This window comes from Anopheles coluzzii, chromosome 3 (assembly GCF_943734685.1).
Source record: "Anopheles coluzzii chromosome 3, AcolN3, whole genome shotgun sequence".
In the NCBI taxonomy this organism is placed as follows: Eukaryota; Metazoa; Arthropoda; class Insecta; order Diptera; family Culicidae; genus Anopheles; species Anopheles coluzzii.
In genome coordinates this window covers 94,678,147-94,695,110 of record NC_064671.1, presented here as the reverse complement: position 1 = coordinate 94,695,110, position 16,964 = coordinate 94,678,147, and the positions used below count along the sequence as shown (strand labels likewise).

At 44.0% G+C, this 16,964-nt stretch overlaps 1 protein-coding gene across 1 annotated transcript; it reads left to right on the top strand.

Moving 5' to 3' along the window:
* The first annotated feature begins 12,635 nt into the window (after positions 1 to 12,635).
* Positions 12,636 to 16,048, top strand: LOC120958796 (multiple epidermal growth factor-like domains protein 10). Its single transcript, XM_040381800.2, has 4 exons — positions 12,636 to 12,812; positions 12,908 to 13,013; positions 13,089 to 15,330; positions 15,398 to 16,048. The coding sequence occupies exons 1-4, from the start codon at positions 12,709 to 12,711 to the stop codon at positions 15,430 to 15,432; spliced, it is 2,487 nt and encodes an 828-aa protein (XP_040237734.2). The 5' UTR covers positions 12,636 to 12,708; the 3' UTR covers positions 15,433 to 16,048.
* Positions 16,049 to 16,964: the final 916 nt, after the last annotated feature.

Below are 16,964 nucleotides of genomic sequence, written 5' to 3'. Positions count from 1 at the left end.
CAGGTCACGAAAGTCAAGTAAATACGGAACAGACAGAAATTGCAATCTTCTCGTTGGAGGTTTTTAAGTACCAATTCGATAACCATACGATGCGAGCGCTTGAGTCACCCTTACCGCTTCCAAAATAAAGCCATTCGAAGGGAAAAGCGCAAGGAAGTGAGAATAAGTTCGTACCACACTTCCGTCGCAGAATCATTTTTCATCTTTTACATCATCAAAAGATGAAAGAACGAAGGGCTCGTGCAAGAAGGGGAAAATGTTTTACAAAAAATTATCCTTCAATTACACACAATCATTCATTGTATGGAGAATGCTGAGTGAAAGTAAGAATAATCGTACATTTGGTAGGCAATTGTTGTCCTATGGCATACCAATAATGATGTAATGACTCCTTCAATTCATAGCATACATTGCAGTGTGCTTTACATTTATTAACGAAAAGGTAAACATTTCCTGATTGAATCTCAAGCCACTATCAAAAGTACAACGCACATCTAACCACAGGTTTATAATCAAATAAAACGGTTTATGCGTCGACTGTTTCGTGCCTTGTACATACTTTTCCTCTTACAAAGTCTCCCCTTAAGGGATAAGCGAAATGCTGCGGGCAATAAATATCAATCGTACCTTTTGTAGGTTTACAGACCCTTCTTACTAGGTGTCGAGTACTGAGTGTGGATATTTTGTGAAAAATCTCCCCAAAACCCGTCCCATCTTAGGCATACTTTTAACTTACCACGCAAATTTCCTTCTTACTGTAGTCTGCGGGCACCGAGATAAAGTTAAGAATGTGTCTTTTGGGAAGAATTGATGTAATAACGATTCAACAGAGGGAATGTGTGTTTAAGGTACTGTTCCGTTCATGATAGCGCTATTAAGTGGCTAGAAAATGCAAAATACACTTAATAATGATGCCAAGAATTGTGCAATAAAATCATCCCAAAATAGATACACGAAAAATGTTCTTATTTATGATATTGTACCTTCTACCCGACGTCTTGAGCTATATGGATGCATTTTAATCATGTTGGTTGTCTAATATCTGTCTCATATATTCAAATGGATTTGGATTTATTGTAATTATAAGTGGACAAGCGCTAACATTCAAAGATGAATGGGTCTCTAGCCACTGACCTAGCCAACTGTTTCAGCTGGAGCAGCGGTACGAATGCATCTTTTTTAAAAAAATAAACACTATAAATAAGAAGAGATCAGCGTGAAATATGGTCCAATGTAAAACGGGGTCCAACATGTTACCGTTGCCCGAACAGCAGCAGCAACAACAAACAACAAAAAACGAATGATAGCTAACTCATGGATGAGCGCCATTCAAATGGCAATTTCAGCAACAATGCTTCACACACAAACAAACGCTGCCCGCTTCGAAATGGCCGATTATCAACGGGTTTGTAGAAAAAAGAGTAACGAATGGATAGCAGACAGCCGCCCAGCGTCGAACGCCAATAAACATAAAATGTGCATAACATTTGTTTGCATGCCTGATTCGCGGTGGACACGAATCGGTGCCGCGTGTTGCACACCGTGTTTGGTCGATTTTTAATGTTCGGGGTCATCGAAACATGCGCTTTTTACATGTCCGATCGCGTCCGGCTCGAGCGAAATGCATAAGTTGCCATTTAGTCTAATTGAACGCAAACAGCCCAAACATTGTTTTGACAGCGAATGGTGTGTTAATTGGCAGCGCAATAGGGATGATTGGTTGCGGTTGCGGACGATGAACAGTTTTCCACCCGTGCGGCAAAACCTCAATTACCTCCTAGTCGGGTTTACGCTGCACCGGGAGGTTCAATTAAACTTCGACAACATTTTAACGCCGTGTTGTGTTTTCAAAGCGCGCATAATCTTTGAGAAATGAGTTTAATCGTCGGTGCTTGAAATATTTCACAAAACTCTAGCAAACTCAGGTAAGGTCTTTTGATTAATTCAATCCCCAGTGCGAGATTAACTTGATCGTTTTGATAGAATCGCTTTGCCTTGCTTTAAATTCCCTTAACTATCTCAAAGTTCAGGGGCGGACAGACCTCACATACTGAACTAAACCCAGCCAGAACAAACACACCGTAAAGGTCCCCGGCCGCCAGACCATAAAGGATGAACGCGACGACATAATGACAAATTTGATTTTTATGAAAATATTTTCACAACCAACAACGCAAAACCATAAAGTTGTGGTTCATAAAAGCACCATCGATTGGGATGAAATCCTATCATTTCAAGCGTGCGACAGTACGATAAACAAAAGTCACAGCACGTGTCTGTGTGTCTGCGCGCGCGCGTGTGTGTGTGTGTGTGTGTGTGTGTGTGCGTGTTTTTACACTCGAAAGTAGAAACAATTTATTCCACATGCTCATGGACTACATCAAACATGATGCTGCTTTTGCGCTTTTCCCTGCGTTCATTTACATGTCGCTGTGTTTCGTTGTGGTCTACGGGGTCTCTCATCTCACTGCATTTAGTTGTGTTTTTTGCGTATGTGCGCTATCTTTTTGGACGATTTTCATTCCCGCACGGGGGATAACGTGTTTTTATGGGATCGTTTATAATGAAGTTTTCCATATGGTTCAACGATGCGAATAGTGGCAACTTTTTTAATTTATTGAGCTTATGCTAACGGTCATACCACTTTCCGAAAGTATGATAAATTAAGCAGACTTGCTTTAAATTTTGTATATAAATTATAAGTCAGCAAGTTCGAGCAAGATACATTCGAGACAGTTTTTTGTAAACCTATACAGAACAGTTTACAAGAATTCATGTAGTTATATAGTAAAAATGAAGAGAATATTCAACAGAAAAAGGAGGAAACACCACTACAAACAAAAGAGATTAAGGGGAAAGATAGATGTTGAAGATACACCGTAATCTTTATTTTCTAACAACCGCCGGAAATGGTTTCACCATATCACAACCGTGCAAGACGACAACAAACACTGCCATCACAATCACAATCACGATAGCAATCACCCTAATCCTGGTCATGTTGGGTTCTGAAATTATCAGTATTGTTTCATCTGGCAGGGGTTTTTCCTTCCATATGCACATGTGTGCATTGTGCAAACTGTTCTCCTACAATAGATTGTTTTTAATCAACGCTACCACGTAAAACGGTTCAACAAAGAGGGCTGCAGATACCTGCAGATCTTTGCTTGCGAGTAAATCTATCCCACGGGAAAAGTTTTCATAACGCCAGCAGCAGCCAGCATGTTGCAGGTATTTATGCATTCTAGCAAGCTATTTTAAAATATCAGTCAGCTCTTTAAAATAATAATAGATATTTATTTATACGCATACCGGGTGCTTATTTGAATGTTTGAAATTCCGTGCAGAAAAATCAACTTACCCAAAAAAACAACAAACAAACGTCCGCTTGCAGCGAGTCATGGCAAAGCAAATTAGTGAAAATTGCATTTAAAATTTCTCCACTTTTAACGTTGCCGTGCCACACGCTCCAGTGAGTTTGGTGCACTGCAACTAAGTTGTGCTTGGAAAAATGCACCACACGATTTTGGCAAGGAGAAGCCCTGTTACGGTGGTGTTCGGTGGCGATTCTTGGCTTGCTTGCTGTTGGCTCGAAAGGCTTTTTATTCCTACCGGTAAGAATTCTTCACTGGAAGTGGGCACACGGTACTGGAGCAGAATGTAAATTGGTCGAAATCAACATGGTGAAGTAGTTTTGCGTCGGTTTAATGTTTCAAGAGCCGTGCCGGTGGAGTGGTTTGAGTGCGGACTTAGTCGTGTGTACGAAATTTTGCACACAGTAAGATAGCGTTATAGTTTGTAGCGGTTGGTGTTGATGACGGTCGCGGCATTTTCATACAGCTCTGGCTCCAAATCCAGCCAAGGCGGCGTACGAAGCGCTGTTGCTTGCACTCCCGTGCAAGTGACCCGGCAGCTGAACCGTACCTGAGAAATTTTGCGCACCGGTCGGTACGGGTTCGCTTACAGGTAGTAGCTGTTGTGTTGTGAATCACAACAAAACCAACGCAAACAAAACGTCTCCCGAGCGGTTGGCAAATCGGCTGCAGCATCTGTTCCGGCGGCAGCGGCTGTAAAGCACTCTCGACCCTCGGAGCCATCGACCTACAACCCTAGCGCGTTTTGCCTGTGCCTTCCAGGAACACTGGCCAACTATATGCACTCTATTGACTGTTGGGACCCGCACCACGGATGTAAGTACAAAAACAAGCCATTTTTAGTGCGGTTGGATGGGTAGGAAAATAAATAACCCGGCCCGGTTTGTTGCATGTTTCAAGCATGCGCTTCAGCTAAAAATCACTTAAAAAGCCTTTGTTGTGTGAAATTTGCTAATCGATTTATTTCCAATCGAAAATTCTTTACCGTGCGAATGTTTTTATTTTCTCGAAATGGGAGCCTTAACCTAAAATAACATCGAAATAAGGAAACCTTTCACGCTAAACTGTTATGTTTTATGCATTTCGTTTAAAGATTAACGCTTGTACCAAAGCAGTCCATATTTATGCGGCATGGGATGCTTCAGCCATTGGGTTAATAAGAATATTTAATATGCAAATCAGTTATCATAACGCAACACGCCGCACTTTTGGTTTTAAGAGGGTATGCGACCTCATAAAAACCGAACATTGCGTGAAAACTAAAAGCATCCATAACTACTTTTCCCTATGACGAGAGCAAAAAAAAAGGAATCAACGCCACGGCAAGGAGCGCATGTAACGAGCTTTGGGAAATGGGGTGATGAGACCTATTGCGGCCACGGGCAGTGTGCAGTTTCCCGCAGCTGATAGCAATCCTTCCCCGTGGCATTAACAGTGCGCATAGATTCATTTCGGCGCATCAACAGTTTTAACCGAGGGACAGTTATTATTGCGATCCATTGTGCCCGTAAATTGAGTCCTGCCTTAACACTTCCAAATCTTGCCCGCTGCCCTCGTGCAAGAGGCAATTATACGAGGGAAAGCAGGGATTCGTGCAGATACGAAAGGGGGATAGATAAATAGAAGGCTTCATAGTGTATAAACCATGATGGTTGGGAATTTAAACACAGAAGAAAAAAAAATCAACCACAATCGGTCGTACATGCCTGCGGTAATCTATATCTCTTAATTTATAAACCCATCCTTCCATGCACACTAACTTCTATGCAGGGTACAAAAAAAATCACACACCCTTTGCGCGACTTCAGTGACAATGTACAAGAAATAAATAACGGACGAATGATATCAACATCTTGGAAACTGGTTTTCCCATCGGATTTAATAAAGTGAATTATGGGATGATAATTCAATGAAAATTAAAAAAAAAACTAACCTTGATCAGCAATGCTTTATGGTTGGTCTTCAAGACGAAACGTCCCTTTCAATTGCTCTTAATCGTGTTTCTCTTTTTTATTTACACCGATAAATTTAACACACCGATCAATCGGATTAAAGAAAAGCTTACGATTTTTACTGTCTAGTGGTAGAATTGTAAACCAAAATTGTGACAAAATCGACCAATGGGAAAACTTCTTCAAGTGGCATTTCTTCAATGGCTATTTCAATCGCACACTCAGCTCAAGTACAAGCAGAACTGCAGCAATGGTGCAGGGTGTGTGTGTGTCACTTAAATATTTCACCCACGTCTACAAAACTATAACCGTTGTCTTATCAAGTCGTTTTTTCCTTCCAGTTTTGCTAAAAGCGGGTTACTGCATCTTTCAGTACGAACCTTTTAACTACTTTTGCTTCCACTTGCTTCCAATGAACATCAATCATCACTTAGGCTTTACGAAACATTTGTCAAAATTGCTGGCGCTCGTATCGTGCTACACGTCCGTGTACCCGTCCTAACGTTTTCAAAGCCGTCCCCCGTCTTGTTGCGCTCCATCAGCTCGCTCGCAGACCTTGTTTAATGACAGATTTTGGCTTTCGGCTCGATCGACTCTATTTTCGAGCGCAATCCAAAATAAAGTGCCATTTTATGGTGCTTTATTGGGAAGCGAGAATGGCGCCTTTTTTAAGGGGCCACTGTGACGATATGATTGCGGCAAGCACGCTCACACCCCGTGCGTCCCGCGTGTCAATGTGTTGACGATGTATGATTTTTCACGCACCAATCCCACCCGGACGAAGTTTTCTGTTCATTTTTCCTTGTATGTGTGTTTTTTTTCTATCTTTTTCTGTATCTTTCAACGCGACATCCAAATCCTATACCGAGCGGCAATAAATAGGTGCCGAAATTGAAAATCGTAAAATAAAATCCCATCGTTTACTGTTTTAAAACTTAAATTCAGTAAGATTTACGATGCACTTCTCTCGTTCACTCTCGAAGTGTGTCACTACTACTACTGCTGCTGCGCCTTTGGCTCCGTCACTCTGTGACGATACGTTTCAGCTCAAGCCAAGAAGCCGCCGCAAACGTTTATTTCTCGTACCACTAGAACGCGGCCTCGGCCTGAAGCATCCAGAACTCAGATCAATCTCCCACTGTCCGCTTTTCATCCGCATTTTCCAGCCGCTCGTTCAAGCCGCTTCGTCTGGATGAATGCGCCCTAAAACCGTTTCTTTTCCACGGCTTTGCCTTTCCAGTAATGCTGATGGATATTTTATGTGATTTTGGAGCCGTTTAAAAATAATACCCAATGCGCGCGAGCACGCTTGACAACGCCAGCGAACGAAAAAAAACCCACCACCCAAAGTCATCCACTTGCAGATCACTTGCTCGATGGCCATGTGCTTTGACGAGAATGGCCCAATAAAACTCTTTGCAGTGCAGGCAGGCAGGCTGGGGCCTGGAAAACAAATTTCTCTTCCAGCTCTCGGGCTGTTCTTCTAGGGCGTGCTGGTTAAGCGGGCTCACAACTCGCGCCATTCCCGATTGTTTAACCGCTCCACTACATAAAACCGCCAGCAAAGAACCCGAAACAGTAGCATAGTCGACAGATGTCGTCAAAAATTTGACTCGTATGTCACCACACGCTGGCACACGTGCGTCATCCTTGCTGTCATCAATCGTGTATGTGTGCCTTGGCCCCACCAGGGACCCCGGGCAACGAAAGGATCAATATGCTTTCAAAGTTGCTGCCAAACGAGGAGATAAAGAAATTTTACGATGTTATTAAATTTTGTACCAACCGTTACAGTGGTGGCGGCTTGTTTGCACAAGTAACTGATTGAATACACGGTGATTGATAGGTCATAACACGGGCCAATGTGTGTCGGTGGGTGTATGTGTGTGTGTTGGTGTCATTACCCTCAATCTGTGCGTCGGTGCTGCACCCACGTGCGCAGCCAGCAACAATCCAGCGCCAACACACCACGCAATATTCGCGTAATTACAGTTCCGCCGAAGCCAAATCTCTTCCTTTTAATAGGATTAGTTGCCTTTCAATCCGTAATCCCTTTTTTCTTCGAGCAGCGGACCCGCACCCGCACCGTCGTAAAAAGAGAAGTAGCTGGAAGTAGTTGGAGCTTCGGCGAAGCCGAACCACGGATAAGACAAGTGAATCCGGTCACCCTATAGTCCTGCCAGCGACCGAGAGAGCGTACGGTAAAATGGAAATCTTTCCCAGTAATCCTCAATTTCCACGTGACCGAGGCACGGTCATAGACATGCAAAAAACCGAAAGAAAAAAAAACCACTGCTCGGACCCCAAAAGCATCCTCTTCACCCCAAATGGTCCAATGTTGGTGCGCAGATATTTCTATTTAACGATTATCGGTCAATTATGCAAACAACAGCCAACACGGAAAGCTTGCCGGGAATTGTTTTTGTGCTTGCGTTAATGTCCTTAGCTTTTCCTTCGCTCCACGGCTTTCACCGTTTGCTTGGTTGCTGATTAGCTGGCCTCGGTCTTCGGCCTACCAGAACCCGGATTAGGTGAAACTTCTGAGCCCGACTGGGTGAAAGAGTCACACACAGTTAATGATGCAGGGCGAGCGTACCTGCTGTCAATTATTTTAATCCTACGGGTTTCGTCCATCTGAATAAACAATACACGCACAAATCCTACGCACTGGCATCGGGTGGACCGAACTTCAGGCTCCTAGCTCAGTTGAATATGGTAGGATCTAGTGCTTGTGTGGGGTATCAAAGGTAAGCTTCTGCCAGCAGCACATTCGCCACAGAGCTCAACACTCGAATGGAATTGTCTATTCGCTGGAAGGCTTTGCTAGATCCCGGCATGGGTCACGCACATGCCAAAAAGCATTACGTCGACACACGGTAGCACCATGGCTACCGGAGCCCACACACACACACACACACACACACACATCGACACCGACACATTTGGTTCATAGCCTGAAGAATTACAGCGTTCTTGAAACTAATTTCTCAGCCGAGCAGTCTTTCTCACCACAAGCGCATCATGCACTTGTGCGATGTGATGTGAGGTTGTCCGAGTGCAATCTTTACCTCCGAGTGTGTGTGTGTGTGTCTGTGGGTGATGTTAATTAAAGTTTCGTTTCGTAATGGTGACTTACAAATGCAGCAAATGTAGTGTTTTCTTAGCAGTGCGAACGAATCATTCGATCTATGAGAATCGCACAGCACGGCAGGGCGGTGGAAGCGAAATGAAATGAAAACCGTTTCGAAGAAAACTTCAATTAAAACCCAACCGCACTGGTGTTTCTGGTCAATCCATTCGTGTACGGCACACGTGTTTGCCTGTACCGTTTGTGCACTATTTGTGCACGACAATCAATTGCCAGACAAGCATACAACCAACCTGCAGCGAGAGTAATCGGCCCCGGCGCAGGAGAAGGTTCAATTTACGTCGGTTTGCTGTACAACTAATTCCAGTGATGGCTCTGAATGTTTAAAAGTAAATGTCAATAGCATGGCTCTTAGCAATCCCTTATCGCTTCAGCAATTCTGTGCATATGGGCAGCCAATGTGTGGTTTTTATGTGCAACCGTTTCGTATGTGTACGAAATGTTGCTCTGTGGGCTACAGCGATATGCGCTAGTGAGGAGATGCCAACGAAAACAGATAAAAACAAGGAAACACAACAATGAAGCGTTGCCTTTGTTTTAACGCACACAAAACCCGCGGGACCCCAGCCGTGCGGCTGCAAAGCACAATTTTTTATCTCCAGCTAATCTTCACACCCCCGTGGTGCAATACGTATTTCATCCCAAGCCCTTTCTCCTCACATTACGGGCCATTAATCATTTTTTAACTGTACGCTCCATGTCGACCGCACGCGCTCCCATCACCCATGAGAACTATCGATACCGCCAGTAGCGCCCTGCGTTGCGTTGAGAATTTAAAATGCCTACCCTACCCCTAAAACTACATTATTAATGTTACCTACCCCATCCATACCCCAGCATACCTTTGATCGGGCTAAGCCTGATCGATTCGAATGATTAATGAGTGGGTCGCGAAATATTGCAGCTCACATTAACTCTTCACTCACAACTGGACATGCTGTGTACCGATGTGCAAACCGACATCATGTGACTGCAATTTTCGTTCGATTGAATGGTTGTTTTCGGGAAATTTCCTCTCGCCCATTTAGTGCATTGTTGTGATGGCACATGCTTTTGAGCCTTTCTCGAAACGGATTTCTTCTTAATTGTGAGTACTTTGACTATTCGCTTCACCATCAGCAGTCGCAGATGGAAGGGAATTGCTTTCGCCGATACTTTCTTGCCTATTTTCGTTGTTTTTTTTTGTTAATCCTTTCACGGTTCTCATCTCTCTCGTCTCCTTTCCAACGCCTAAAAGCTTGAGGCCGATCCGTTTGGTAGCACAGCATGCGCAACTACTCCGTCATGGTTGGACAATTTTCTTTTTTAACAATAGCAAATGGAGCACAGCGATTCACGACTGCTTTGCGATCATTAGGCGAAGCTCTTCAGGGTTTCCAGGTAAGCAGATAATCTCCACTCCGGTGCAAACACACACACACACATACACACACACACATTCATATGTGTTTGTCTAGCCCTGTTTCGCTTTTCACTGCTTTGCTGCCGTTCTTCGCCTTCGCAATCATGAGCATCGGCAGCTCATTGGAAGTGGATGGATTTCCAAATCAACATTAATCCCTGCTAACAGCCACCTGCAATTAAAGAATACCTTCGTCAGACGGTTCCGTTCCCAGCGCTGGGGCGGCCGCGTACGTGTGACGCAGCTTAAACCGAACTTTGGAAACCAGCCGTACGAGAACTCGTTAAGCTGCAGGAGGTTGTCAGTGTCGGGCCGTAAGGCTCTTACGTTATTCCAGGACATATTTGTTTACACGAAGCATGTGAAAAAGTGTTGCCGTTACCTAATCGGTGTAGAGGTCGGGTTGAAAAAGCAAAAAATGGGTTGCAAAAGATTAGGAAATTGGATTGTTATTTGAAGGCCTTGCCTACATTCTTGCGAGCTTTCGGGAACAGCTGCCAATTGGTACGGTCAATTGGGTAAGATTGAGAAAGAGGGACCATTTTATTGGCATATGTTGCTTATTTTGAAAAGTACACAATACACGTATCAATTGTTGATTTTCGCTGTAAAATTAACTGTAACATCGAGAGTAACTATTGAGCAACACCATAGTCGAACAGAATGATTAACACGAACTGTTGTCATGAACGATGTGAAACAATTCTTACAATTTCTACCTCTGCAAACCGCACAGCACTTAAAATCAATCCATCCATTTACAATATCCGTTTCGTTTATATTCTTTTTCTTCTTCTTCTTCTTCACAAAATGTGATAACAATCGAGCCAACAACGGTCGGTTGCTGACGAGCATGGCGTTCAGATACTTAGCGTTCGGCGAATTATTCCGATTCCGAACAGTAAGCTGCTCTTGGTTTCACCTAATTTACGACACCATTACATGGGTAACAGCGTTAATAAAGTCATGCTTTTATACGATTATAAATCGCTTTGCGACCAGCGTTGACAAAAGCAATCCGCCTAGCAACCACCGCAAGCATCGCATTTCCTTCGCCTCGCTTGTTTGCCTTTGGCCCCCCTGTCACCCCAACACCGATAGGCGGATACCGACCGGTCCGGGTCAGGTTTCAATCGTTCATTTATGATCACAACTCATGCTATTCGTCTCGGACTGGGCTGCCACCGGGCTGCCCTAACCAAGCTCGCTCAAGTGGTTCGGGTGCTGGATGGATTGTGTGTTGGCGAAAAGAAAAATGTAGCCACATTCGTTTGGATTACGCTGTCATCACGTCCGGCTGTACACGCAGCACACCGGGTTCTGTGCTCTCGGGCGGAACCAAACTGTACTGTCCTGCATTCGAAACACCTTTTCCCACCCACGGTACAGCGGTTGAAAGGCGTTATGCCATGATGACTCCGGTGACGGTTCAAGGTGTGAAAAGAGTTTAACTCTTACTGAGAAGTGGTGATACACTCACCAGCCATGTTCGGTTAAAATGACATCGTAAAGCGATAGCATGGAACACGCTACCCACCGCTTCACAATTGCAGGCCGGAGTTGGTGGTGGTGCCATCAACGCTGACATCAACTGCCATGTAATCATAAGCAGTCGCAAGTGATTAAACGATGAAGTGTTAATACTACGTCACAAGCACGATAAACTCTATAAAATAGCGAAGAAATGGGCAAAACAACAATTTCAACCAGCGAACGAAATATCTGACCGTGAACAACTTAGCAGAGAGTTTTTCTACTTTATTTGAACATCCATACCAACAACCCACTTCCGTAATATCTGCAATCTGGTCGACATCTTTCTCAAGGCATAAATCACAACCATTTCAACCCCTGGAATAAGCATTTCTCGATAAAGATTTGTACTTCTTATATTATCATTAATCGTTTCTTCCTCTTTCCGGTGATGGTTTACTTCAGCCTTTCCCAATCACGTATCGATACTTCCGGTTCGTCTGTTCCGGTTACAGCCAAAATGAATGCTCGCCGATAGAATTAATGTTCCATATTAACCTAACGGTCTCACTTCGGCGTTCTCCCGTCCACGGAAAGGTTCCCGAAATGCGTCGGGTTTTAAAATAGGGTCACTGTGTAGAACCCAGGGTGCTCTTTGCCGTTTGCTGACACATAAATTGCGTAAATACTGTCATTAAACCCTCTTTCTGAGCATCCTTTTCCTTGTCGATCTGCCGGTAACCAATCTTCAAAACTGGAGGGTAAGCAAGCAAACTAGACGCACAAACCTAGCAATTATCAATGGTCAAAAGTGATTAACGTGGCTAACCATCTGCTGTGAGATGCGTATACCAGCGTATACCAAGCCAAGTATTTAGAAGGGCTTTAGCATTTGAAATTTTGAACGAAAAGAACAAAAAGTCTTTTGTGAAAAATGCATTGTTTACCATTCTGTATGGAAATGGTTCAATCATAACAACATTATTTGAGCAAGCAACATGATCTAATCAACTAGCAAAGAATGTAGGGAATCACGGTTGACTCACAGCCGTATTTTTATACATGCGCCTCACTTTATCGACATAGCCCTACATTCTCCCATTGTACTATCAGGCTTGTTTACATATGTGTGGTAGCTACATGCATTTCTGTTTTGAACGCGACGTCTATTATTACAAGAAACTGACACACACACACTCCCAACGTTTGCGAAGGAAGTTTCCAAGGCGGCAAGTTATTTTGATAAAATTAAAAAATAACAATAACTGAACATTCGAGCTAAGAGCAATCTTCCACCGAGCGACTGCTGCAGTTCAGTCTTGATCAAGCTACCGAACGGTTGTGTCCGCAATTCTGACCATGGAGTCGAAGCAGTTACTCTGGACGATAGGAGTGTTCTATTTCTGTTCACTCCAATTCTTTTCTCAAGCACAAATTGCTCCGTCTTGTAGTATTTCTGTAAAGTAAGTAGAGTCTGTCATAATTTGCTGTTTTTTATGGTTGCGTGTGTTTTATTTATGGTTCTTAATCATGTTCGTACCTATATGTTACTCTACAGACTGCCTTTTGTAAGTAGAGCCAATTCTATTGAGACTGGTACCGTCAACTGTGGAAGATGGAGTCGACGAGAGGTTTCATACCAATGTCATAAAACAACTTGCAACGTGAGTGTTAAATAATAGCAATTTCCTTAAAAACATGCCCCATTTTACCCTGGACTCTTCAATTCTTCTATACAGCTAGATTATACTACAACATCCCAACCAGCGTGCTGCTCAGGGTATTGTACCAACTCTGATGGTTTATGCGTACCGATCTGCAAGTCACGCTGCGAAAACGGATACTGTGCAGCACCTGAGACGTGCAAGTGTCTGGATGGATTCACAATGACCAACGGAGTCTGCAAACCCATCTGCAGTCACTGCCAGAACGGTATGTGTGTTGCACCAAATCAGTGCATCTGCAACAAAGGCTATGAGCGCAGTAATGCTGGCACATGTGTGCCCAAGTGCACCGACATCTGTCTGAACGGAATCTGCACTGCCACCGGACAATGTGTCTGTGCGGAAGGGTACTTCAGCAGTCCGGCTATCGCCAACTTTGACGGGCTTGTGAATGCCACGCTATGCGTGCCGAACTGCGATAAGACATGTCAAAACGGCCGATGCGTAGGACGGAATCGATGTCAATGTCACGAGGGATTTCAACCTTCCGGCGATCCGTTTCAATGTGAGCCGATATGTGTGAATGACTGCTCCAATGGCAAGTGCACGGCTCCCAACATGTGCGTCTGCAACGAAGGCTATCGGTTCGAGGTTGATCGTTGTGTCCCGGTATGCAATCCACCCTGTGTGAATGGTGCTTGCAAGCAGCCGAACAAATGTACTTGCTACGAAGGATACTCGAAGGTGCCAGGCTTTACTAACAAATGTGAAGCTGTATGTGATCCTCCGTGTCAAAATGGAACCTGTACCCTACCGAACGAATGTACTTGCCATGCTGGTTATGTTCCTTCACCATCCGCTACTGAGCAGTGTGTACCATTCTGTGATCCAAAGTATGTAGACGTTGAAAATGGACTCTGCGTGGCTCCAAATGTTGTGCGATGCAATGCAAACTATCGTCTAACACAGCATCGACAAAGCAACAAAGTAAGCTGTGAGCAGATATGTACCCTAGAATGTGTCAACGGACAATGTACGGAAGGGGATCGCTGTGTGTGCCATGAAGGATACGAAGCAGCAAAAGCTCGTCCCAATCTATGTATGCCTGTCTGTGATCCACCCTGTGAACTGGGTCACTGTATCGCTCCAAACGTTTGCAATTGTCACGAAGGGCACGAGAAGCAGGAGACAACGAACCAGTGTGTGCCGACCTGTAATCCGAAAGTAGTTGAATGCACTAATGGCCAGTGTACGGGTGTGAATGTTTGCGAGTGCGATGAAGGATACTCCCTGCAGATCGGTGATGATGGAGTCCGACGATGCCTTCCTATCTGTGATCCATTGTGCAGCTTTGCTACGTGTGCCAAACCTAACGAATGTCAATGCTGGGAAGGATACACTCTCTCTGTGACAGCTTCATCTGTTTGTGAACCGTACTGTGAGAATGGCTGCGAGAACGGGACTTGTGTAGGGCCTGCGAAATGCGAGTGTCTAGAAGGCTATATGGCAATCAATGATAGTGCTTGTACACCTTACTGTGATCCCAGAGTAGTCGACTGCGAGTCTGGAGGCAGCTGCGTTGGGCCTAATGAGTGTGAGTGTTTCGAAGGATACATGCTAGAGACAGGCCCTGTTGTTCCTAATCGTTGTAAGCCACAATGTTCCGCTCTACCAGACAACGCCGTATGTACTGCACCGGAAGAGTACATCTGTCTGGAGGGATACAATACTGTATACAATCAGGAAGAGCTCTCGCAATGTATCCCAATCTGTGAGCAAGACTGTGAAAATGGCACCTGTACAGCTCCCAACCAGTGCTCGTGTTATGAAGGATATACAGCGGGCTATAATGAAAGCTGCACTTCTATTTGCGAGAGAGACTGTGAAGCGCACAGTGGTTTTTGTGAAGAGAACCTGTGCCAGTGTAACGATGGTTACAGTAACCTTATCAATAGATACACATGTTCACCCGTCTGCGAGGGATGCAAGCACGGGGAGTGTTTGATGCCGGGCGAGTGCTCTTGTTTCGACGGCTACGAGATGAGCAACGACACCGACTCATGTGAACCACTGTGCGGCAATTGTACAGAAGGAACGTACTGTCAATCCCCCGGAAAATGTGCATGCTACGGAGACGCTACTATGCACGTTGACGAACAGAACAACGTACAATGCATTCCATCTGTAGAATTAGCCCTTCACTCAACTGAGTACATTCTTTGGTTGGCTATTGCTGGTACGCTTGGCGGACTTACGGTACTGTTTGGTATTGTGTACTTCAGGTACTTCAGACCATCTGGTAGCTTTAAGACTACAGGTAATTGAAGCTTTCTTCAAACCATTTAACCAGCGAACTCATTACACTCGTTATGTTCTCTTTACAGGAGTAAGAATGAGTGAGATTAAATCCATTGACTGAACGAGTTTAAACGAGTGATTTGTTATTTGTTGATTTGTTCTTATATCGATTTGCATTGGTTTGTGCAATGAACAGAATCTTTGTGTAAATTGACGCATTTGAAATTATCTTTTCATATGTTAAGCTTTTTTTAGATTTTGAAACGTCTTCAAGATTCGTTGTATACGGGAAAAACTAAATCAAAGCCCTTGAAAATTTGCTGCCGAGTAGTTTGTTTCGAACACAAAGCAATTCTAACGCCGCATAATTTCGCGTCGAGACAGCAGTAGCAACAGCAGCAAAAAGTCAATGAATAAACGTTATTTACGACCTGCCACGATATATGACTTTGGTACCAGCACCAGACCACCGAGTTTTGCCCTACGAGCACCGGCGAGACGAATGTTATGCCGCGACACCATGAGTTATACGATAACGCCCAGCCCACCGTTCCGTTCCTGTTGAACCAGACGATTCCTAGACGACCACCAATTGGACCCAGGTTTTCAAGCGAAAGTGTATAGTATCCGCTTTTTACGGTGGACAGAAAAATTGTAGGGAAAAATCATATGAAATGAAAACCACAAACTTGCTGTAAATTATTGCTCAATAATAAATATTTCCCTACGAATGTGTACTATTCTCTTTCCCTCTCTTACACTTCTACCGGTGTTTGTAGTTGTCATTCGTGGCCCCATTAAAATCGCATCGTAACGGTTAGCCCTGGTATGCAAAACTCAGAGCTCCACCATAATATATCCACGGTTGCCCTGCGAAGGATGCCTATCCTATCAGTTCTCCCGTTCCCCGAAATGCAAAGCAACCCAACAGCAAACATAAAATGGGGTCACATAAAACATGCATTCAAATTATTCAAATTGCCATTAAATGATATACTTCCTGCTCCCTCTGATTCTGATAGTCTTTTCATTTGCAATTGCGGTAATCAAGGCGGTCCATCACACATTTTAACCGATGTGTACATCACTTTAATGGGTTAAAGTTTCGGTTTTATGTAAAAGCTCTAGCCTTTAGACAGCGCTATCGCCAAGAAAGTGAACTGCGAGCGAAGAAATCATCATCACGCAAGCTGTGAAACACGGCTATTTAACACATTGATTAATCATCCGAAGGAACTAGCTATTAATCATCTGCTGATAGGAGAATCAAAATGGATTTCGATAGAGGCGCCTCAATCAAAAGCTGGTGTATGTGTTTGGTTCGAAAACAATTTAACTCTTGAGCTTCGCTGTGGAATTTTCTTCTACATGTTGGTGTTTTCGTAAGGCGAAGAAGAACAGGACGACCGTAAACCCACATCAAATCGAGCATTGGGTCGGTTTACTCACCAGCTTCTGCTGATGGTTATAAATGTGTTGATGCGATCAATTGACAGGTAAATTTGAGAATGATATATTTCTACAGCGGCTGTGGAATGGTGCGTTTTTAATGATTGCAGTAATCAAATTGTTGAAAACTAGTTACGATTAGTCATCAGTCCATGGACCATTTAGGCCACTTACATGATATTCGCTGATAAGCGGAGGCTATGA

Coding starts and splice junctions, on each gene's coding strand:
- LOC120958796 (XM_040381800.2), top strand. CDS start 12,709: ATGGAGTCGAAGCAGTTACTCTGGACGATAGGAGTGTTCTATTTCTGT. Junction 12,813..12,907: donor TCTTGTAGTATTTCTGTAAA/GTAAGTAGAGTC, acceptor GTTACTCTACAG/ACTGCCTTTTGTAAGTAGAG. Junction 15,331..15,397: donor TGGTAGCTTTAAGACTACAG/GTAATTGAAGCT, acceptor TTCTCTTTACAG/GAGTAAGAATGAGTGAGATT.